Below are 23,637 nucleotides of genomic sequence, written 5' to 3'. Positions count from 1 at the left end.
ATAAACTCTACCACTGTTATTCTAATTGATGCTAACATCTTTCCTCACTTATCAACTTCCAATAATCTCCTTATCTTGCTCTAGCCTTGCCCTACTGCAATCCAATACACCGCATGGCAAGCTGAATGATTCTTTTAAACATAAGTCAATTGTCCATACTTTCAACTTGCTAATGTTTTCCCATCAAACCCTTAATAAAAGCCAAAGTCCATTTCAGGGGCTACAGGGTCATACATGCTCCTGCCCCTAACTATACCTCCAACATCTTTACCCCTCACTCACCATGGTCCTAGCCACACTGGCCACCTTACTTTCGCTCAAATACATTACACATATACAAGACTGACAGTCTTTCCCTTTTGCTGTTTCCATTACATAAAATGCCCTTTACTGAGATATAAACATGGCTTGTTACTTTAGTTTAATCAAGTTTCTGTCTGAAAGTCACATCTACAAAGGCTTCCCTGAACTTTATTTACCTAGGTAATATAGCACCCTCTGTCATTCTTCATTCTCTTGTCTTGTTCTATTGTTCACCATAACACTCATAAATGAAAAGAATTATAAACTTGTTTCTCCCATGAAAATGAGAACTGTTTTATACACTAATGTAGCCCAAGTATCTAGAATGGTATTAGGCACATAATAGGTACTTAGTAACTAATTAATGAATGAGCTGCATATCCTAAAATTATTTTATGGTTATAAGTATAAATACATGGTTGAGGGGGAGGAGTCAAGATGATGGAGAAGTAGCAGGCTGAGACTACTTCAGCTAGCAGGAGATCAGCTACGTAGCTTACCTAAAGATTGCACACACCTACAAATCGAAGAGCAGATCGAAGAGAAGAACAGCAATTCTAGAACAGAAAATCAACCACTTTCTGAAAGGTAGGATTGGTGGAGAAGTGAATCTAAAGTGACGAGAACATAGACCCGGGGGGAAGGGCTGACTCCCCGCAAGTGAAGGAGCAACGGAGCAAAAAATCAGGTCTTTTAAAAGTCTGATCCGCTGAGGGACATCGCTCCACAGGCTAAACCGGGTTGAAGCCCATGCGGAGTCAGCATGGCCTCAGTTCCCGCAGGGTCACAAAAGGATGGGAGTGTCTGAGTGTCACAGAGCTTACAGGTATTAGAACGGGGAAGCCGGCAACAGAGACAGAGACGAGGAGTGAGCTCCCAGCTCGGGGTTACCCTGAACAGGTCGGAGGCTCGGTGAGCTCGGAGCGCAGCTGGAGGCCACAGAAACGGGAGTAATTGGGTATGGTTCTCTGAGGGTGCACTGAGGAGTGGGGCCCTGGGCTCTTGGCGCCTCTGGGCCGGAGACTAGGAGGCCGCCATTTTCATTCCCGTCCTCCTGAACTCTACGGAAAGTGCTCAGGGAACAAAAGCTCCCGAAAGCAAACAGGGGCAGATTACTCAGCGCAGCCCCTGGTAAGGGCGGTGCAATTCCACCTGGGGCAAAGACCATTGAGAATCACTACAACAGGCCCCTCCCCCAGAAGATCAACAAGAAATCCAGCCAAGACCAAGTTCACCTACCAAGGAGTGCAGTTTCAATACCAAGGAAAGCAGCGGAATTCCAGAGGAGGAGAAAGCAAAGCACGGACCTCATGGCTTTCTTCCCATGATACTTTAGTCTTGCAGTTAATTTAATTTTTTTATTCTTTTTCAATTTTTTTTTCTTCTTCTGCTAAAATCTTTTTAACTTTTACGCTTTTCTTTTTTAACGTTTTTTAAATAGTTTATCTACTATATATATTTTTTTCTTTTATATAAATTTTCTTAATTCATTTTCTTTTCTTTGCTTTTTTTTTCTTTGTTCTGAACCTCTTTTTATCCCCTTTCTCCCCCTTCACGATATGGGATCTCTTCTGATTTGGTTAAAGCATATTTTCCTGGGGTTGTTGCCACGCTTTGAGTATTTTACTTGCCCTTCATATACTCTTATCTGGACAAAATGACAAGGTGGAAAAATTCACCACAAAAAAAAGAACGAGAGGCAGTACCGAAGGCTAGAGACCTAATCAATACAGACATTGGTAATATGTCAGACCTAGAGTTCAGAATTAAGATTCTCAAGGTTCTAGCAAGGCTCGAAATAGGCATAGAAGATATTAGAGAAACCCAAACGGGAGATATAAAAGCCCTTTCGGGAGGAATAAAAGAACTAAAATCTAACCAAATTGAAATCAAAAAAGCTATTAATGAGGTGAAATCAAAAATGGAGGCTCTTACTGCTAGAATAAATGAGGCAGAAGAATTAGTGATATAGAAGACCAAATGACAGAGAATAAAGAAGCTGAGCAAGTGGGACAAACAGCTACTGGACCCCAAGCGGAGAATTCGAGAGATAAGTGATACCATAAGACGAAACAACATTAGAATAATTGGGATTCCAGAAGAAGAAGAAAGAGAGGGGAGCAGAAGTTATACTGGAGAGAATTATTGGAGAGAATTTCCCCAATATGGCAAAAGGAACAAGCATCAAAATCCAGGAGTTGCAGAGAACCCCCCTTAAAATCAGTAAGAATAGGGCCATACCCCATCACCTAATAGTAAAATTCACAAGTCTTAGTAACAAAGAGGAAATCCTAAAAGCAGCCTGGGAAATGAAGTCTGTAACATACAATGGTAAAAATATTAGATTGGTAACAGAGTTATCCAAAGAGACCTGGCAGGCCAGAAAGAGATGCCATGATATATTCAGAGCACTGAACAAGAAGAACATGCAACCAAGTATACTATATCCAGCTAGGCTATCATTGAAAATAGAAGGAGAGATTAAAAGCTTCCAGGACAAACAAAAACTGAAAGAATTTGGAAACACCAAACCGGCTCTACAGGAAATATTGAAAGGGGTCCTCTAAGCAAAGAGAGAGCCTAAAAGTAGTAGATCATAAAAGAACAGAGACAACATACAGTAAAAATCACCGTAGAGGCAATATGATGGCACTAAATTCATATCTCTCAATAGTTTCCCTGAATGTTAATGGGCTAAATGCCCCAATCAAAAGACACAGGGTATCAGAATGGATAAAAAACAAAACACATCTATATGTTGCCTACAAGAAACTCATTTTAAACCCGAAGACACCTCCAGATTTAAAGTGAGTGAGTGGAGAGCAATTTACCATGCTAATGGATATTAGAAGAAAGCAGGAATGGCAATCCTTATATAAGATCAATTGGATTTTAAGCCAAAGACTATAATAAGAGAAGAGGAAGAACACTATGTCATACTCAAAGGATCTGTCCAACAAGAAGATCTAAAAATTTTATATATCTATACCCCTTATGTGGGAGCAGCCAACTATATAAACCAATTAATAACAAAAACAAAGAAACACAACAACAATAATACAATCATAGTAGGGGACTTTAACACTCCCCTCACTGAAATGGACAGATCATCCAAGCAAAAGATCAGCAAGGAAATAAAGATCAACAAGGCTTTAAATGACACACTGGAACAGATGGACATCACAGAAACAGTCAGAACATTTCACCCCAAAGCAACAGAATACACATTCTTCTCTAGTGCACATGGAACATTCTCCAGAATCGATCACATCTTGGGTCTAAATGAGGTCTCAACCAGTATCACAAGATTGGGATCATTCCCTGCATATTTTCAGACCACAATGCTCTAGAAGCTAGAACTCAATCACAAGAGGAAATTTAGAAAGAACACAAATACATAGAGACTAAACAGCATCCTTCTAAAGAATGAATGGGTCAACCAGGAAATTAAAGAATTGAAAAAAATTCATGGAAAAAAATGATAATGAAAACACAACGGTTCAAAACCTGTGGGACACAACAAAGGCAGTCCTGAGAAGAAAATATATAGCGGTACAAGCCTTTCTCAAGAAACAAGAAAGGTCTCAGGTATACAACCTAACCCTACACTTATAGGAGCTGGAGAAAGAACAAGAAAGAAACCCAAAACCCAGCAGGAGAAGAGAAATCATAAAGATCAGAGCAGAAATCAATGAAATAGAAACCAAAAAAACAATAGAACAAATCAACGAAACTAGAAGCTGGTTCTTTGAAAGAATTAATAAAATTGATAAACCCCTGGCCAGACTTACCAAAAAGAAAAGAGAAAGGACCCAAATAAATAAAATCATGAATGAAAGAGGACAGATCACAAGTAACACCAAAGAAACACAGACAATTATAAGAACATACTATGAGCAACTCGATACCAACAAATACGACAATCTGGAAGAAATTGATGCATTCGTAGAGACATATAAACTACCACAACTGAACCAGGAAGAAATACAAAGCATGAACAGGCCCAAAACCAGTAAGGAGATTGAAACAGTCATCAAAAATCTCCAAACAAACAAAAGCCCAGGGCCAGACGGCTTCCCAGGGGAATTCTACCAAACATTTTAAGAAGAACTAATTCCTATTCTCCTGAAACTGTTCCAAAAAATAGAAATGGAAGGAAAACTTCCAAACTCATTTTACGAGGCCAGCATCACCTTGATCCCAAAACCAGACAAGGATCCCATCAAAAAAGAGAGCTATAGACCAATATCCTTGATGAACACAGATGCAAAAATTCTCACCAAAATACTAGCCAATAGGATTCAGCAGTACATTAAAAGGTTTATTCACCACCACCAAGTGGGATTTATTCCAGGGCTGTAAGGTTGGTTCAACATCCGCAAATCAATCAGTGGGATACAACACATCAATAAAAGAAAGAACAAGAACCATAGGATACTCTCAATAGATGCTGAAAAAGCATTTGACAAAGTACAGCATCCCTTCCTGATCAAAACTCTTCAAAGTGTAGGGAGAGAGGGCACATACCTCAATATTATCAAAGCCATCTATGAAAAACCCACCGCAAATATCATTCTCAATGGAGAAAAACTGAAAGTTTTTCTGCTAAGGTCAGGAACACGGCAGGGATGTCCATTATCACCACTGCTATTCAACATAGTACTAGAAGTCCTAGCCTCAGCAATCAGACAACAAAAGGAAATTAAAGGCATCCAAATTGGCAAAGCAGAAGTCAAACTATCACTCTTCACAGATGATATGATACTATATGTGGAAAACCCAAAAGACTCCACTCCAAAACTGCTAGAACTTGTACAGGAATTCAGGAAAGTGTCAGGATATAAAATCAATGCACAGAAATCAGTTGCATTTCTCTACACCAACAACAAGACAGAAGAAAGAGAAATTAAGGAGTCAATCCCATTGACAATTGCACCCAAAACCATAAGATACCTAGGAATAAACCTAACCAAAGAGGCAAAGAATCTATACTCAGAAAACTATAAAGTACTAATGAAAGAAACTGAGGAAGACACAAAGAAATGGAAAAATGTTCCATTCTCTTGGATTGGAAGAATAAATACGGTGAAAACATCTATGCTACCTAAAGCGATCTACACATTTAATGCAATTCCTATGAAAGTACCATCCATCTTTTTCAAAGAAATGAAACAAACAATCCTAAAATTTATATGGAACCAGAAAAGACCTCGAATAGCCAAAGGAATATTGAAAATGAAAGCCAACGTTGGTGGCATCACAATTCCGGACTTCAAGCTCTATTACAAAGCTGTCATCATCAAGACAGCATGGTACTGGCACAAAAACAGACGCATAGATCAATGGAACAGAATAGAAAGCCCAGAAATAGACCCTCAACTCTATGGTCAACTAATCTTCGAGAAAGCAGGAAAGAAAGTCCAATGGAAAAAAGACAGTCTCTTCAATAAATTGTGTTGGGAAAACTGGAAAGCCACATGCAGAAAAATGAAATTGGACCATTTCCTTACACCACATACGAAAATAGACTCAAAATGGTTGAAGGACCTCAATGTGAGAAAGGAATCCATCAAAATCCTTGAGGAGAACACAGGCAGCAACCTCTTCGACCTCAGCCGCAGCAACATCTTCCTAGGAACATCGCCAAAGGCAAGGGAAGCAAGGGCAAAAATGAACTATTGGGATTTTGTCAAGATCAAAAGCTTTTGCACAGCAAAGGAAACAGTTAACAAAACCAAAAGACAACTGACAGAATGGGAGAAGATATTTGCAAACGACATATCACATAAAGGGCTAGTGTCCAAAATCTATAAAGAGCTTAGCAAACTCAACACCCAAAGAACAAATAATCCAATCTAGAAATGGGCAGAGGACATGAACAGACATTTCTACAAGGAAGACATACAGATGGCCAAGAGACACATGAAAAAGTGCTCCATATCACTCGGCATCAGGGAAATACAAATCAAAACCACAATGAGATATCACCTCACACCAGTCAGAATGGCTAAAATTAACAAGTCAGGAAATGACAGATGCTGGCAAGGATGTGGAGAAAGGGGAACCCTCCTACACTGTTGGTGAGAATGCAAGATGATTCAACCACTCTGGAAAACAGCATGGAGGTTCCTCAAAATGTTGAAAATAGAACTACCCTATGACCGAGCAATTGCACTACTGGGTATTTACCCTAAAGATACAAACGTAGTGATCCTAAGGGGCATGTGCACCCGAATGTTTATAGCAGCAATGTCCACAATAGCCAAACTATGGAAAGAACCTAGATGTCCATCAACAGATGAATGGATCAAGAAGATGTGGTATATATACACAATGGAATACTATGCAGCCATCAAGAAATGAAATCTTGCCAATTGCGATGACATGGATGGAACTAGAGGGTATCATGCTTAGCAAAATAAGTCAAATGGAGAAAGACAACTATCATATGATCTCCCTGATATGAGGAAGTGGAGATGCAACATGGGGGGTTAAGGAGGTAGGAGAAGAATAAATGGAACAAGGTGGGATTGGGAGGGAGACAAACCAAAAGTGACTCTTAATCTCATAAAACAAACTGAGGGTTGCTGGGGGGAGGGGGGTTGGGGGAAGGGTGGGTGGGGTTATGGACATTGGCGAGGGTATGTGCTATGGTGAGTGCTGTGAAGTGTGTAAACCTGGTGATTCACATACCTGTAGCCCGGGGGATAAAAATATATGTTTATAAAAAATTTAAAGAAAATCAAACAAACAAACAAACAAAATACATGGTTGATCCCTATTATTCATGGATTCTGTATTTATGAATTTGCCTATTTGCTAAAATTAACCTGTAACCCCAGTCAATACCTACAGCAATTTTGTGGTCATTCAGAGAAATGTACATACAAAGAATGGTGAAAAATTTGACTTGTCCAAGATGTGTGTTTCCAGCTGAAGTTGAACAAAGTAATACACTGCATTCTTGTTTCAGCTCTCATGCTGTAAACACCTGTCTTTATGCAATATATTTACTTCCATGTTCTTCCTCATTCTTATGGCTTTTTTGGTAACTTTGCTTTTAAAAATTACCCCCAAGCATGGTGCTGAAGTGTTGTCTGGTGTTCCTAAGTGCAAGAAGGCTGTGATGTGCCTCATGGAGAAAATAAAAGTGTTAAACAGGATTTGTTTGGCATGAGTTATAGTGCTATTGGCTGTGAGTTCAATGTTAATGAATCTACCATACATATTAAGTAAGGTGCTTTTAAACAGAAGCAAACATAAAACATGGTTATGTACAGGCCATCTGATGAAAATATTCTGACCAGAGAGTCCCAGGAACCTAACTCTGTAATTTGTTCCTGTAACAATGGTTTGGTGTTTGCTAACTCAGTGTTCATGGTGACATTACAGAAAATTACTGCAAATAAAAATCAATTGTATATAACACATAGAAGAGACAGAAAATATAAAAACACTACTGACAGCAAATATTACCTCTAAGTATATTATAATTAATAAAATCTGGATGTTACTATATCTTATTTTATTTAAAGTTTAGTATATTCTATTTGACATGTTACTAAACATTACTGATGGCTTGACTTCATGAAATCATATTATATTATATGTATGGTCCATAATTCATTTTATTATTTGTCTTAATTCTTAGCTATTTTGGACATTTCTTATTGTTTACTATTATAAACACAGTTACAAAGAAACTCTTGTACATAAATCTTGGTGCCTATTCCTGATCATCCTTTTTCACTCCCGATCATCTCCTTAGGACAAATTAAAGCTTTGTAATTAGTTTAAGGTTCTTGATATATTTTGCTTTTCAAAAAGTTGAAGTCATCTTGAACTTAGACCGTTAATACATAAGTACCTCTTCTATACTACCTGTGCCAGCACTGAGTATACGATATAGCTTGTTTTTAACCTAAAAAACTTGTGTTGTTTTAAGTGCATTTCTTATATTACTGATGAGGTTGCCTATTTTGGAATATTTTTCTCCTGAGAATGTCTGTTCATCTACCATTTACCTATTATTAATCATCACTAATCATTTCTTTTTTCTTTTTAAAGATTTTATTTATGTATTTGACAGACAGAGATCACAAGTAGGCAGAGAGGCAGGCAGAGAGAGAGGAAGGGAAGCAGGCTTCCTGTTGAGCAGAGAGCCTGATGCTGGCCTTGATCCCAGGACCCTGGGATCATGACCTGATCCGCAGGCAGAGGCTTTAACCCACTGAGCCACCCAGGCACCCCTGTCACTGATCATTTCTAATGAATTTCTAAGTAAGTTGGGATATCAACTGATACAATAAATAGAAATGTTTGAGATAATTCACTTTCTTCTAAAGATCACCTATTCAGTGTGGTTTATAGTGGTAAAAGATAGATGGACAAACACAAATTAATTCAAAACATGTCCATACTACCATGAAATAGATAACTGAAGAAAAGTGATATATTTAAAACAGGGGATACAAATGTACAACTCAGAATACATTAAAAAAAAAAAAAATTCACCGCGATCAAGTGGGATCTATTCCTGGGATGTGAGAGTGGTTCAGTATTTGCAAACCAATCAATATAATACATCACATCAACAAAAGAAAGGATAAAAACCATAATCATTTTAATAGATGCATAAAGAGTATTTAAGAAAGTATAACATGCATTCATGATAAAACCCCTCAACACAGTAGGATTAGAGGGACCACACATCAACATAATAAAAGGCTGTATATGAAAAAGCCACAGTTACCATCATACTCAATGTTGAAAAATGGAGAGCTTTTCCACTAAGATCAGGAATGAGATAAAGATTCCACTCTCACCACTTTCATTCAACATAGTACTGGAAGTCCTAGCATGACAATCAGGCAAAAAAAAATAAATAAGAGGCATCCAGTTTGAAAGGAAGAAGTGAAAGTTTCACTATTTGCAGATGTTAGGATGCTATATAGATATCATATAAAGAAGACTGTAAAGACTCCACCATAAAACTATTAGAACTGATAAATGAATTCAGCAAGGTTGCAGGATATATAACAAATATACAGACATCTGTTGTATTACTATACATTAATAATGAAGTGGCAGAAATAGAAATTAAGAAAACATTCTTAGTTATATTTGCACCAAAATAATAAAATACATAGGAATAAATTTAAGGAGATGAAAGACTTACATTCTGAAAACCACAGAACACTGCTGAAAAAAATTCAAGATGATATAAAACAATGGAAAGCCATTCCATGCTCATGGATTGCAAGAATGAATATTGTTAAAATATCTATTCTACCCAAAGCAATCTTCACATTTAATGCAATTCCTATGAAAACACCACTGCCATTTTTCAGAAAGCTAAAAAAGGAGTCTTAAAATTTGTATGGAACCACAAAAGACCCTGAATAGTCAAAGCAATCTTGAAAAAGAAGACCAAAACTTGAGAAATCACAATCTCTGATTTCAAGATATACCAGAAAGCTATAGTAATCAAAACAGTATGGAAATGGTACAAAAACAGACACATAGATCAATGAAACAGAAAACAGATTTCAGAAATAAACCCAGGGTTATACAGTCAACTAATCTTTGATGAATGAGGCAAGAATATGTAATTGGAAAAAGTCTCTTCAACAAATGGTGCTGGGAAACCTGGACAGCTACATGCAAACTAATGAAACTGGACCACTATCTTATACCATATACAAAAATAAACTTAAAATGGACCAATTATCTAAATTTGAGGCCCAAAACCATAAAAATCCTAGAAGAGAACATAGATAGTAATTTCTCTGAAATTGGCTACAGCAACATTTCTCCAGATACATCCTCTGAGGTGAGAGAAACAAAAATAAAAATTTACTATAAAAACCTTTGCACAGCAAAGGAAATAGTCAAGACAACTAAAAGACAACCTACAGAATGGGAGAAGATATTTGCAAATGACATATCTGATAAAGGTGTAGTATCAAAAATATATAAACAACTGATACAACTCAACACCCACAAAACAAATAATCCAATTAAAAATGGGAAGAAGACATGAACAGACATCTTTCCAAGGAAGACATCCAGATGGCCCACAGACACATGAAAAGATGCTCAACATTACTTATCATCAGGGAAATGCAAATCCAAACCACAATGAGATATCACCTCACATCTGTCAGAATGGCTAAAATAAAAACACAAGAAACAATAAGCATTGATGAGGATGTGGAGAAAAAGGAACCCCCATGCACTGTTGGTGGGAAAGCAAGCTAATTCAATCATGTGGAATATAGTACAGAGGCTCCTCAAAAAATTAAAAGTAGTATTACCATATGATTCAGTAATTCCACAACTGGGTATTTACCCAAAGCATATGAAAACACTGATTTGAAAAGATATGTGCACCCCTTTGTTTATAGCAGCATTATTTATAATACTTAAATTATGTATCCATCAATAGATGAATGTGTCCATCAGGTGTCCATCAATAGATGAATGGATAAAGAAGAAGTGGTATACATACAAAAATATATAAGTATTGGAATATATAGTCTAACGCACACACACACACACATACACACATACACACACAATGAGTTATTACTCAGCCACAAAAAAGAATTAGATCTTGCCATTTGCAATAGCATGGATGAATCTAGAGAGTATAATACTAAGTGCAGTAAGTCAGAGAAAGAGAAACACCATATAATTTCAATTATATGTGGAATTTAAGAAACAAATCAAAGAAAAAAGAGAAATTAAAAAAAAAAGAATTGATTCTTAACTATAGAGAACTGACTGATGGTTACCAGAGGGACTTGGGTGGGGAGACAGGTGATGCAGGTGATGGTGATTAAGAATACACGTCTACTGATGGGCACTGAGTAATGTATAAAATTGCTGAATCACTATATTGTACATCTAAACCTAGTGTAACACTATATGTTAAATATACTGAATTTAAAATTCTTAAAAATGTGTAACTCAGAGATGAGAAGTACTTATACTATTAGAGTTAAATAAACATGTGTTTAGTTAATGACCATATCTTTCAAGAAGGGTGGGCAAGGAAAATATTTATTCTTTTTTTAAAGAAGATTTTATTTATTTATTTGACACAGAGAGAGAGATTACAAGTAGGCAGAGAGAGAGGGGGAAGCAGGATCCCCACTGAGCAGAGAGCCTGATGCGGGGCTCAATCCTAGGACCCTGAGACCATGACCTGAGCCAAACGCAGAGGCTTAACCCACTGAGCCACCCAGGTGCCCCAGAAATATTTATTCTTTGATCATCATCATAGAGTGTGTTATTCCTCGCTAAGGACACATAGAAGGAATAGGCAATTGAATGAAACCTTAAATCCTAAGAATACCATTTTTAATATAGTTAACAGTTTACTATAGTTTTCATTGGGTGTTTCCAGTTATAATAATTAACATTCTATCAGAATACAGAATTTACCAAGGTTTATGTTGTTTTCTCAGTTTATCTTAAATTTATGAATAAAAATTTCATATTTTATATCTTTTTCAATTGCATTCTTGTTATTATTCTCAGTGCTGTTATATTGACAAGAACAATGAATACAGAGGATAGCCAAAAGCTTAGCCCTTGTTAATTGTGTGACATTCAGCACTTTACTTAATCTTTCTGAGACTCAGTCTCCTTTTGTATAAAACCATGGTTAATAGAGAACCTGGCTTTTAGTTAAGCTCTTTATAAATGGTAGTAGTTATTATTATCACTATTAGGTATTAGAAAAAAAGCACAATTAAATGAAAAAGCAATAGCTAACATAAACATTAGCTACATCTTGCTACAAATGCAAACAGGATCCATTTATTTAAAATGCACATAAAAGAAATGCTTTACTATCATCTTATTAGCTATTATAATAATATTCAAAATTTATACCTTTATTTTTCCCTAGACATTTACTATTAATTATTCAGAATATTCAGTTAAAAGTATAAGCTTTTTCTTTTCTTCCATGTTTATATATGCTTAGGACAAAGATATCCTAGGATATTAGAAATTTTATAACTGATTCTTGAATTCGGAACAATGATTCTTCCATCAAAGCTTACAGATATCATTTAAAGTAAGATGAGACTTTGTGATCATGTTTTCAGAGTGTTATTTCTAAAAGACGACAAGATGGAAAAAAAGTTAAAAAAAAAGTAAAGAAAAAAACTTAATGACATCACATATTATTTCAGAAAGCTTTGTCATTTAATGAGCAGATTTTGACCTTCACTTTAAAAATGGGACCAAACAAGTATAAAAAAACCCGAGATAAATCATCTGGAATTAATATTTTCCTGATAGCTTGAATGAAAACTATTATTTATATATAATGCCTTTCTCCTCAGACATTTCCACATTGAATGTTTAATTTTGTTAGCATAATCATCCTGAGGGATAAATGGGCTAAATATTGACTGTGTGTATTTTACAAATTAAGAAACATTACTGTTGAAACAGGCAACTGATAGCTTAAATGGCCAATGATCCTACAAGTAGGTAGCAACAAAGTTGAAACTCAGGTATGTATCTCAAGATTCTCATCCTTGAACATATTTCTAGCATGTATTTCTTTCAGATATGACCTTATCAGTATCCTCTGCCACAGAGCTATCAGCTTCCAATAGGGTCAGAGTTTTTTGTTACTATTTCAGGGAATTAACTTAAAAAAATAACAACTCCATTCTGACTGTTTTTCATGGAAATATGTTTAAGCTGTTTGGGTCATAAAGAATTGGAACAAGTAAATATTGTATTTGCTGTTTACTAATTTACCTAATTAACTTGTAGAATCCAAATTCCAGAAAAGGACCTCAGTTAAATTCAAGAAATCACACTAGCAGTATAGTCCCCTACAACTTGGTCCTTGTGTTCAAACCATATTTAAAATGTGTAAAAAGTGGAGAATAGAGGTACTGCTCAGGTACCTCTGATATAGTTCTTTACTCTCCCCAAATCCCCAATCCCTAGATTCCTAAACCAGTCTCATCCTTGTCAATGAATCCATCAGAAGGACTAGTAGCAGTTAAAACTGCAGTAATGGTAACCATGCTGATTACCAGATTCCACCAATTTTTCCTAGAGGTATAATCAATCTCCACTCAGCATGAGACATCCCTTCTTTTGACTCTGCTGTAGCAGCAGAGAGCTGCTTCTTTCCTCATTTCTGTTAGTTTTCCCTCTTCTTTACTCTCCCTTCTCCACCTTGACAAAGCTACTTAACATCAGTCCCTTAAACTTTTTCATTGACTATATCCCTGTGCTTTATTTCAGAGTCACTCAAATTGTAACAATTGATGTATGAATATTCAATTTTAACTAATGAGCTTGAATCCAGAATGATATAAAACTGAGCAACATTCCCACATATCCTATTTCCTGACATTAAACCAAAAACATACTGATAGCAATGACAGCAGCGACAAGTACTTAGTGAAAATTTTAATTCAGGATGTGCTCAGGACAGGTTAAGATTCAATGATTTACAAACTAGGGCAATACTGATAGCAACTATGGAAAGATCACCCTGAATGCTTACATGGCATATAATATGCTCAGTGGGTGTTTTTTTTTTTTTTTTTTTTTAAATAGTAGAATGTACCTATCCACCCTGAAGACTAAAAGACACTGATAAAATCCTTAAGTAACATATGACTTGTTGAAAAATAATTTACAATGACATCAGATCGATTCTGAGAGCAAATATTTATACAATGCATTTGATCATTTTAACTAAGCACATGGGAAAACACTGATCTTTCAGATTAACTGTAATCCTTCTCTTACTTTCTACAAGTCATTATACATTTTAAAAATATGAATGACCAGCTTTCTAAAAATGTTTTGTTGAAGCATGCATACATTGTACATATAGGTTACCAGCTGAATGAATTTTCACAAAATAAATACACCCATGTAAACAGGATCCGGATCAAGAAACAGAACATTATCAGGACTCCAGAACCCCTCGCATACTTTGTCATTAACTCACACCAAGAGTAACCATTGTAGGGGCACCAGGGTGGCTCAGTGGGTTAAGCCTCTGCCTTCAGCTCAGGTCATGATCTTAAGGGTCCTGAGATGGAGCCCTGCATTGGGCTCTGCTCATCGGGGAGCCTGCTTTCCCCTCTCTCTCTGCCTGCCTCTCTGCCTACTTCTGATCTCTCTGTCAAATAAGTAAATAAAATATTAAAAAAAAAAAGGAGTAACCATTGTAATTATTTCTAACACCATACATCTATTTTGCCCTAAATAGCCACTTTTAACGACTGAGCCACCCAGGTGCCCCCCTAAATAGCCACTTTTAAAGAATACTTTTTAAAGGCCTGGTTTTCTCCTTGTTGTTTAATGTGTGAGAAATTGAAAATCAAGTATCTGCAAATATACTTTGGCTAATTTAAGTACCCAGAAGGTTTCACTATTGGGCTAAATAAACATAGGATCTAGGATCAGGTTGATGTTTAATAAACATTCACAACACTGAATTTACAACAGCCTTATCATGGTAGATTTTGCCCTGAGAAAGCAGACTAATGACATTACACATTATTTAAGAAAGTATCATGCCAGGATGCATCTATAAAAGTGGAAACCTTTATATTGTAATGTAAGACAGTATAGGATCAAGAACCAAACTAAAAAGTTCACGTAAGTACTATTGTAGAAGATGTAAGTGAAAAACCACTGAAAGTCAAAACAACTGGGAAAGCTTTATATGGAGGCGTGAGATTTAAAGTGGATCTTCAAAAGGATATATACACAGGGCACATAAGGACTGAGAGAAGAGGGTGGCATTTCTGTTCGGAAAAAGCATAGGAGCCTAGGCTCTGAGACATGAGGGACAAGGATGTGGAGACAGATAAGCTAAGCACATAATTACTAACAGAAAAAGATTCTGGGATGTAAAAGCTAAGGTATTCTGAGAAATGCCTATGTAAGTCTGTAAAAAATTGTTGACTTACATTGAAACACTTTACTCAAATCCAAATGGCCTGGTCTCTGTTTTCTTTCACTGCTACCTGAAGATACTTTTTCAACAGTTTTCTCTAGAAATAAACATTAAATAGAGTGTTTATATATTATGAATTGACAACTCTGGTTGGTAATGACTAGATTATTGACCAGCAAAAAAAGAAAAAACAAACAAACAAACAAACAAACAAAGACACAAACACACAAAACAGGACTTTCTTTCCTAAATCCTTTTAATGTTTTAGGTTGAAAATTCATTTTTATGCACATTTTGGCCCTTCTATGGCTTCTGTTATTTTAAAGAAATTGACTGTTAGAAAAATATGTGTAACTTGGTGTGGGTAAGGCAGAAAGAAATATAACAAACTGGAAAATTCATTAATGTGAATCCTTAAAATTTAATATTCTTTTAAATTTTATAAGATATTTAAGAATGTCAATATGACAGAATGTAATTCATTCAGTAAAAATTATTTATTTTATGGTATATATGAGAAAGTCCAAAAGAAGCCAAACTATTTTAACTACTTTTGTAAAACTGACATAGTAGTATGATGTATACTCAGGGTTTTTTGGTTTGTTTTTTAAGGATTTATTTATTTGAGGCAGAGAGAGTGTGCATGAGTGGGGGGAGGGGCAGAGGAAGAGAATCTTCTGGTCGACTTCCCACTAAGTATGGAGCCTGATGTGGGTCTTGATACTAAAACCCATGAGATCACAATGTAAGTCAAAACAAAGAGTTGACACCCAACTGACTGAGCCACCCAGGCATCCCTGTACTCAGTTTTATACTCAGACTGCTAACATTTAAGCAAGGTTAATTCTATGGATATTTTATCACATTGGTGTATTATCATTCTGTGCTTCTAAAAAGTCAGATTATAATTCAAAGTTTAAGTCTGCTAGAAAATCCTACAGTTTGCAGGGAGGGGTGTAGGGAGAGGGTGGTGGGGTGATGGATATTGGGGAGGGTATGTGCTATGGTGAATGCTGTGAAGTGTGTAAACCTGGCGATTCACAGACCTGTACCCCTGGGGTTAATAATATATTATATGTTTATTAAAAAATTTAAAAAATATGTTAAAAAAAGAGAAAATACTACAGTTTAATACTTTCTCAGATCTTGGGCTTTATGAGTCACTGTATATTTATTGCTCTAAAAAATAGTAGTATTTTTTTCCCCTAACTCAAAAATTTTCGATAAAACTAACACCAACAATATAGAAGTGCTTTTTTTTTTCAGGAATTTAGAACAAGAGATGGATGTTTCAGTAGTTAGTTACATATAACTTGAGAAAGCTGGCTGCCATTAGTTCCTAACAGACTTTAATCCTTACTGTTCACCATAATCCTTTATGGTTTGATGGCCTCCATAAGTTTAGATCCCATCCATTATTAGCTTGATAGCTTCCAATTTTCGCTTTCTTTTTGAAAGAAGTAAAAATATAGACCAGGAAATATTGTTCTGGTATCCTCTTTATTCTGACTTACCTTGTTTTCCCCCTTGTATTTAGAGTACACAGTAATTTTAGGGCTGCAATTCTCTGTCAATTTCCCATGTTATATTTTGAAATATGCCTGTTATACTACAATGACATGCAATGATTCAATTTAATAGACATTTATTGAGAATTTACTTCTCTCTGAGATGCTACGCTAGCACCGAGACTATAGGGACAAATCCAGGACATACAGAGAGAAACAAACTGGAAAAAAAACTATGAATGTGGTATGTACCATATTACTAATAGGGCTGAAGTGTTGCTGTGACACAAAGAAAGGAGAGGGTAATTCTGTCAAAGTGGGGCTGCAGAGACTATAGACCATGACACAGAGGACATAGTAACATTTACACTCCAATAAATCTTTTATTTAGTTAGCATTTACTCCAATATGAGCATAAATCCCTGTTGTGTATTTTAGACTACAAAGGAAGCAAAAATGGAGCTGAAAAATATGTAATAAATTAACTCCAAAGTCTGCAAGCCTTCCTCGATTCTCAAATCTAGTTATGTGGTCATGGACAATTCCTTCATCATTCTGGGCCTCAGTTTCTTGAACTTTAAAATAATGAAACTGGATGAATTGCCATCATGGATCTTTTTTAGCAGGGATGAGATGATGTCTAAAGCTTCTGCCAGCTCTGGAATTTTGGAAAATATATAGGCTTTTTCTTGCTATTGTCTCCCCAATAGTTTTTTACTCTACTATTTTACATTTTCCTTTTTCTTTATTTCATGCATTTTTCCTTATAGTATTTCCTCTAGTCTGAACTTTTTATAAAGAAGTCAGAGTCGAGGGGCACCTGGGTGGCTCAGTGGCTTAAAGCCTCTGCTTTCGGCTCAGGTCGAGATCCCAGGGTCCTGGGATCGAGCCCCGCATCGGGCTCTCTGCCCAGCAGGGAGCCTGCTTCCCTTTCTCTCTCTCTCTGACTGCCTCTCTACCCACTTGTGATCTCTATCAAACAAATAAATAAATAAATAAAATCTTTAAAAAAAAAAAAAAGAAGTCAGAGTAGATAAATAACTGATCAGAGTTACTAATATTACATGGAAAGATGGCAGATATCGAAAGGTACAGCAGCTGGTCATGAAAATTTATAATAACTGATTTAATTCATAAGAAATTAACACTGTTTATAGGACATTTAACAGCTTTTATTTTGTAAGATGGCACTAATTTAACTGAAGTGAAACCCGTTTCATATTTATGTGAAACCTTAGGATTAATTGTGCTTTCAAATACAGTAAAGTAATTTTTCCCTGTTGAGTGAACAGATTTAATTAAAGTTTACTAGTAACTCTTTTGGTTTAATCCCTGGAGCCAATCCATAAAACACTAGAGGTTTTAAATCAAACTGTAATCCTTAAAGCTCAAAGTTAAAGTGATAGCCACAGTGGCTATCCTTTATACAATATATATATCTCTGTATCCTTTATACAATATATATCTCTGTATCTATTATATATAGTTATGCGCACAAAATACACACACACATAATCTTGAAAACTATTCCTTAGGGGAAAGGTAACTGTGGTTTATCAAAAGTATTCTAGGGGTGCCTGGGTGGCTCAGTAGATTAAGCATCTGCCTTCGGCTCAGGTCATGATCCCAGGGTCCTGGGATTGAGTTCCACATGGGGCTCTCTGCTCAGTGGAGAGTGTGCCTCTCATTCTCCCTGTGCCTTTCCCCACTGCTCATACTCTCTCTCATTCTCTCAAATAACCAGTAAAATCTTAAGAGTATTTTAAAGGCATCAGAGTTCCTATAGCAATCATTTTTCTTCTCTCTCTAAAGACTCATTGGTATTTCAAACATGAATGAGAGGACTTGCCGATTTATAATTTAGCCTAAAATGAAATGACCAGAGCAATTTTATTTTATTAATTTCACTGGTAATAAAATGACACTGTAGTGTTTGATGCTGAGTTTTGTAAGGATATGAGAATGTCTGTTTAGAAGAAAGCTAGGTACTCTACTCCCTAACCCTGACTGCTTGCATCCCCTCTCCTGGCAATAACTAAATAGATAAATAAGTGAAGCCAAACCAAAACAAAACCACTGTATCATTCTTTAGGCAATGCCTCATAAACTTTTCTTACCAGGTACCCTAAACGGAAGAGAAGATTGAACACTCACCCTTGGGGATCTACTGCAAGTGTGAAATTTCTTTGAAGTCATCTGTTTCATTTTTTAAAAATTCATGTGGATTTTGAATTCTGTTTCATAACATGTATCTGTTTTAATGTGAAGATGATGTTTTCCCCCAATATCTTTGAGTTAACAGAGGTCTAGGAAAATATGCTAAAATATGTATAAATGCTATAATTTATATGGTAAAATATGCTAAGTTTATACCACAGTTTTGCACATTCAAATATACACAGAATTTTAGAAGTTTAGCTAAAAAATAAACACAATTTTAAAATAAATTTATCCACAGATCACACATATTTTCTACCTTCAGTTTTCCTTTCATTTAAGGCATTTTATTTGTCAGTCAATTTGAGGCCTATAACTCTACTACTCAACTGAAATAAATTTAATTGTGATACCAGACAGAAAAGATCTTTATGTTATCAAAATTGATATATGGTTTACAAAAATACAAAAACATATAAAAAGTTATTAGTAGTCAAACAATTGTTCTCTAAATATAAGTTATAGGGGCACCTGGATGACTCAGTTGGTTATACACTCGACTCTTGATTACAGCACATGTCATAAACTCAGGGTCATGAGATCTAGCCTTGTGTTGCTCTCCACGCTCTTTGGGAAGTCAGTCAGAGATTCCTCTCCCTCTGCCCCTCCCCCCGCTCACTCTCTTTCTCCTTCTCTCTCTCAAATAATCTCAAAAAAATAAATATGACATATAATTCAATCATTAATTTATTTCATCTTATTGATAACCCTCTAGTTTGAAAAGAAAGGTACTTTTTGTACTTTTGAAGGCGATCATTTCACATCAAGATAGTTCATTATCAAATAATATTGATTATATAGTACTGACCAATTTGTGTTTTTCCTGGTTGACTATATACATGCTATGTACAGTACTAGAGGTGACTGAATGTGATTCAAACAAGACTGAACTGTATATTAACCTAACAAGTTAGACTCAAATATCAAGGAAAAGTATTTAATTATAAATGAGAGGTAATTGGCTTGACCCTTCACCCTATTTTTTTTTCCCCCTGTAAACCAAATTCCAGAGTAATTCTTCCTAGGGCTTTAGTAGCAAAATATTCTTTAAAAATGAATTCTAAACAGGGATTTGACAAATGATAGTCAGTTGTCTTAGAGGACAGGGCAGGTGAGATTTCTAGGCATAGGATGCAGCATGAAATGATACACAGAGACAGGATTATCAGAAAGGAGTAAGAAGGCTCAAGAGAATACATGTCTCAGCACACTGAAATGAGAACTAGGGAGGAAATGAAAGATGGATGGAAGCAGGTGGAATATGCTTAAGAATTTGAGTTGAGACTGAATTTCATAGGGAAAGAAAAAAGAACTAGTCAAAATAACGAGAGTAGGTATGGCTATGGTCCTAATAGTAAGATAGGAAGAGGATTTCTGGCAACAATCGTTTGAAAACACTGGCAGGAAAAATACAGAAAAGCAGAGATAATCAAGATACAACAGAGACATTTTGCTCTTGACAAAGACGGGGAGAAAGAAGTTGGTGACAGTATAAAATAAAAATATGAAAGTATTTATCAAAAGCCCAGACACAGGAAACAAACAAACAGAACTGGATATAATACACAGTTAGCGGAGACTATAGGGACCATAGGCACCCTTATAGTTATCCCCTTCTAACAAGACAATAGCAGGAACTTCAATATTCATAGCAATATATCACATATTATGATGACTACTACTAATAAAGATAGTGGTATAGCAACAGCTACATATTTACTAAGTGCCATGCCTTTTATTGAATACTGTAAACATGTCAACTCATGTGATCTTCTTGTTACTATCACTGCCATTTTACAGATGAGGAAACAAAAATGTGGAAGTTTAAATTACTAGCTCAAAGTTACAGAACTAAGAAGTTACCAGCTAGGATTAGAACTTTATAGTATCTAACTCAAAAGGCTGTGCGCTATAAGCTAACTTCATCAAAAACAATAGAGGTTAAAAGTTTGTATAAATTTATATAGATATAGAGATAGAAATATAGAAATATAGATAAGCTAGAGTTTGACTTAAAATCAAAGCTGATATAAACTTCATTGTCCATTTCATTACAGTTGTTCCAGATTATTTTGACTAAAAGTGTTTATTGGATGTTTATGTAAAGTATCCTCAATGTAAGAACTAAAAACTTAAAAATTAGGAATTAAAAAATCACTGTAAAATTAGACAGATCATTTTATTTAAACATGTTCTTGACAGACTTCTCAAAATCTTTCTGAAATTCAATCTACGTATTAAACAAATAAAATTTAGAAAAAGAAATTCTGGAAAAGGGCAATCAAAAAGTAGTGATAACACTGAAATGATTAATGATTGTCCTTATTTGTGACATTTCTCAAGTTTCTAATTAAAAATTCTCCATTTCCCTATAACTCAGGACTTTCAGTAAGGACTCGAAAGCATACACCTTTCCCAAGTTTATTATAAATGATATAAACCTGTTAGTGTTTGTTGAAGTGGAAAAAATATATGTCTGTAAAACCCAGAATACTGTTTGTATAATATTGTTCAGCAGTCAGGGCACCTGGGTGGTTCAGTCAGTTAAGCTTCCCAACTCTTGGTTTCAGCTCAGGCTGTGGTCTCAGCCCCATGTTGGGCTCCACACTCAGTGTGGAATCTGCTTAAGACTCGCTCTCTCTTCCCTCTCCCTTACCCAAATAAATAAATAAAATCTTAAAAAAATATATTGTTCAATGGTCACCTCTGCTAGTCTGGTATTATCAATCAAACCCTTAATGTATTTCTTTGATTTAATCCAGTGTATCTCATTTTGTAGTATGAGGACCAGAATAACAATAGGAGACAGAGTAGGATTCCACAGTATCATTATTTTCTTTATTAAAATAAAAACCTTTAAGATACAATGTTAAATTATGCTTACTGCAATATAGCATCAGTTCTCTGGCAACTGCTTTTCTAAGGAACTTCTGTATCTTGGCTCTTCAATTTAACAACACACATTTGTGACCAGAGTCATATTTACTAACATGTAACTAATGTGGAATAATAGAAACAGTGAGAAAATCCGTAAGCAAGAACTGTCTCACAATCATTGTGATATCATGAAAAGCCCATGGTATAGTTCCATTGTAAACAATATGCACTTAAGTATTTATGAAATGAATGAGTGAACATACTATCAGATCACAGATGTGAAAGTGTCAATAACCTAGCAATGTTAAAAAATGACATAAGTAAAAAATAGATCATTAAATATACTATACTAGCAAACATAAGCTAATGAAAACTATCTCCTTGCTTTTCAAATATCAGTAAACAGAAAAAATAAAATTAATGTTTTTTAATCTTACCATTTAAAATATAATACTCAGGCAAAGAATAGTTTCAAAATAGTAATCAATTACCTTTGCTTGCACTTTCTACATGTTCCAGTTCGTCAGGAAACTTCAGGATATCCCGGTATTTTTCCTCACAAATTTCAGCAATAAAATGCAAGAGGGTTGTTTTTTGATCTGCTGACTTAGTATCTCTGATCTGGAATGAAATAACAATATTTTTAATGTATGTTGGGTAAGTAAAGAGAGTTTTTTTTTCTTAAACAAGTGAAAGGATGAACTCAATTTATTAAAACTAATTTAATTTTTTTTTAAATGTTCAGGGCATCTGGATGGCTCAGTTGATTAAACATCTGACTCTTGGCTTTGGCTCAGGTCATGATCTCAGGGTCATGAGATGGAGCCCCATGACAGGCTCTGTGCTCAGTGTGGAGTCTACTTAAGATTCTCTCCCTTTCCCTCTGCCCCTCCCCCTGCTCATGCTCTCTCTCTCTCTAGTAAATAATAAATAAAATCTTTAACAAAAAAAATTTTTTTTAAGTTAGGGTAGCTTCCAAATGGGGCCTAGAAACAATGCCCCAGATTTTGAAAGGAGCACCATTATTTTAAAACACAAAAGATGACCAAAACCAGCAAAAGTTTTAATTTTAATATATATAATAAAATGTCTAAATTATTATGGCAAAATGAACTATTCTCTGAGAACAAAGCATTAATTTAAGTATTAATAATTGCAGTCAAAGTTAATGTGTGCTTATGTTATCAGCATTTGTTCTTTGCTTTATCACTGAAATATATTCTTGGAAGCTGGACATGTTTGTGAGGTTATATTTATTTGTAGCCATTACTGATGCAAATTAACATAAAAAATACATTTTACCCTCCTTTACTTGTATGGACCATCAGATAAGAAAAACTGGAAAGTTCTTATGCTGATTCATAAATAGAATCTGACCACACAATTGTGATGACAATTGTTTTCTGCTTATGTATGTTATTTACTTTTCAGAGATACTTTTAGAAAGGAGATGCTATAGTTAGAATGATAAAAATCTTTAAAGTATTAGACAAAAAAAATCTATGATGCAAATCTAAGTGTTTTCTTTAATGTAACATTCATACTAGGCTAAGCTGCAGAAGAAATCAAGAATTTACCTACAAACAAAGGGTAAGTAAGGAATAAAGCATCAAGTTTTCTGATTCTCTTAGGTGTTTTAATTCTATAATCCTTAGATGATGGGGTTGCCCACTGATATGCATACTAATTTGGGGTTTTTAGCTTTAAGGATTACTCTGTTTAGAATAAATTTTTCCCAGACAGGTTTATGAAAAGGCTGTAGAAGATACTTAG

At 35.4% G+C, this 23,637-nt stretch overlaps 1 protein-coding gene across 1 annotated transcript in view; it reads right to left on the bottom strand.

Moving 5' to 3' along the window:
- Window positions 1-23,637, bottom strand: part of DIAPH2 (diaphanous related formin 2) — a 958,873-nt gene that overhangs the window by 443,552 nt on the left and 491,684 nt on the right. Inside the window, exon 22 of the mRNA XM_032331686.1 lies at window positions 22,356-22,485. Coding sequence (XP_032187577.1) covers window positions 22,356-22,485 — 130 coding nt within the window. The remainder of the gene's footprint in view (window positions 1-22,355; window positions 22,486-23,637) is intronic.

Source organism: Mustela erminea, chromosome X (genome assembly GCF_009829155.1).
Source record: "Mustela erminea isolate mMusErm1 chromosome X, mMusErm1.Pri, whole genome shotgun sequence".
In the NCBI taxonomy this organism is placed as follows: Eukaryota; Metazoa; Chordata; class Mammalia; order Carnivora; family Mustelidae; genus Mustela; species Mustela erminea.
Note: the sequence above shows the minus strand (reverse complement) of the source record. Positions and strands in the feature narration are given on the sequence as shown.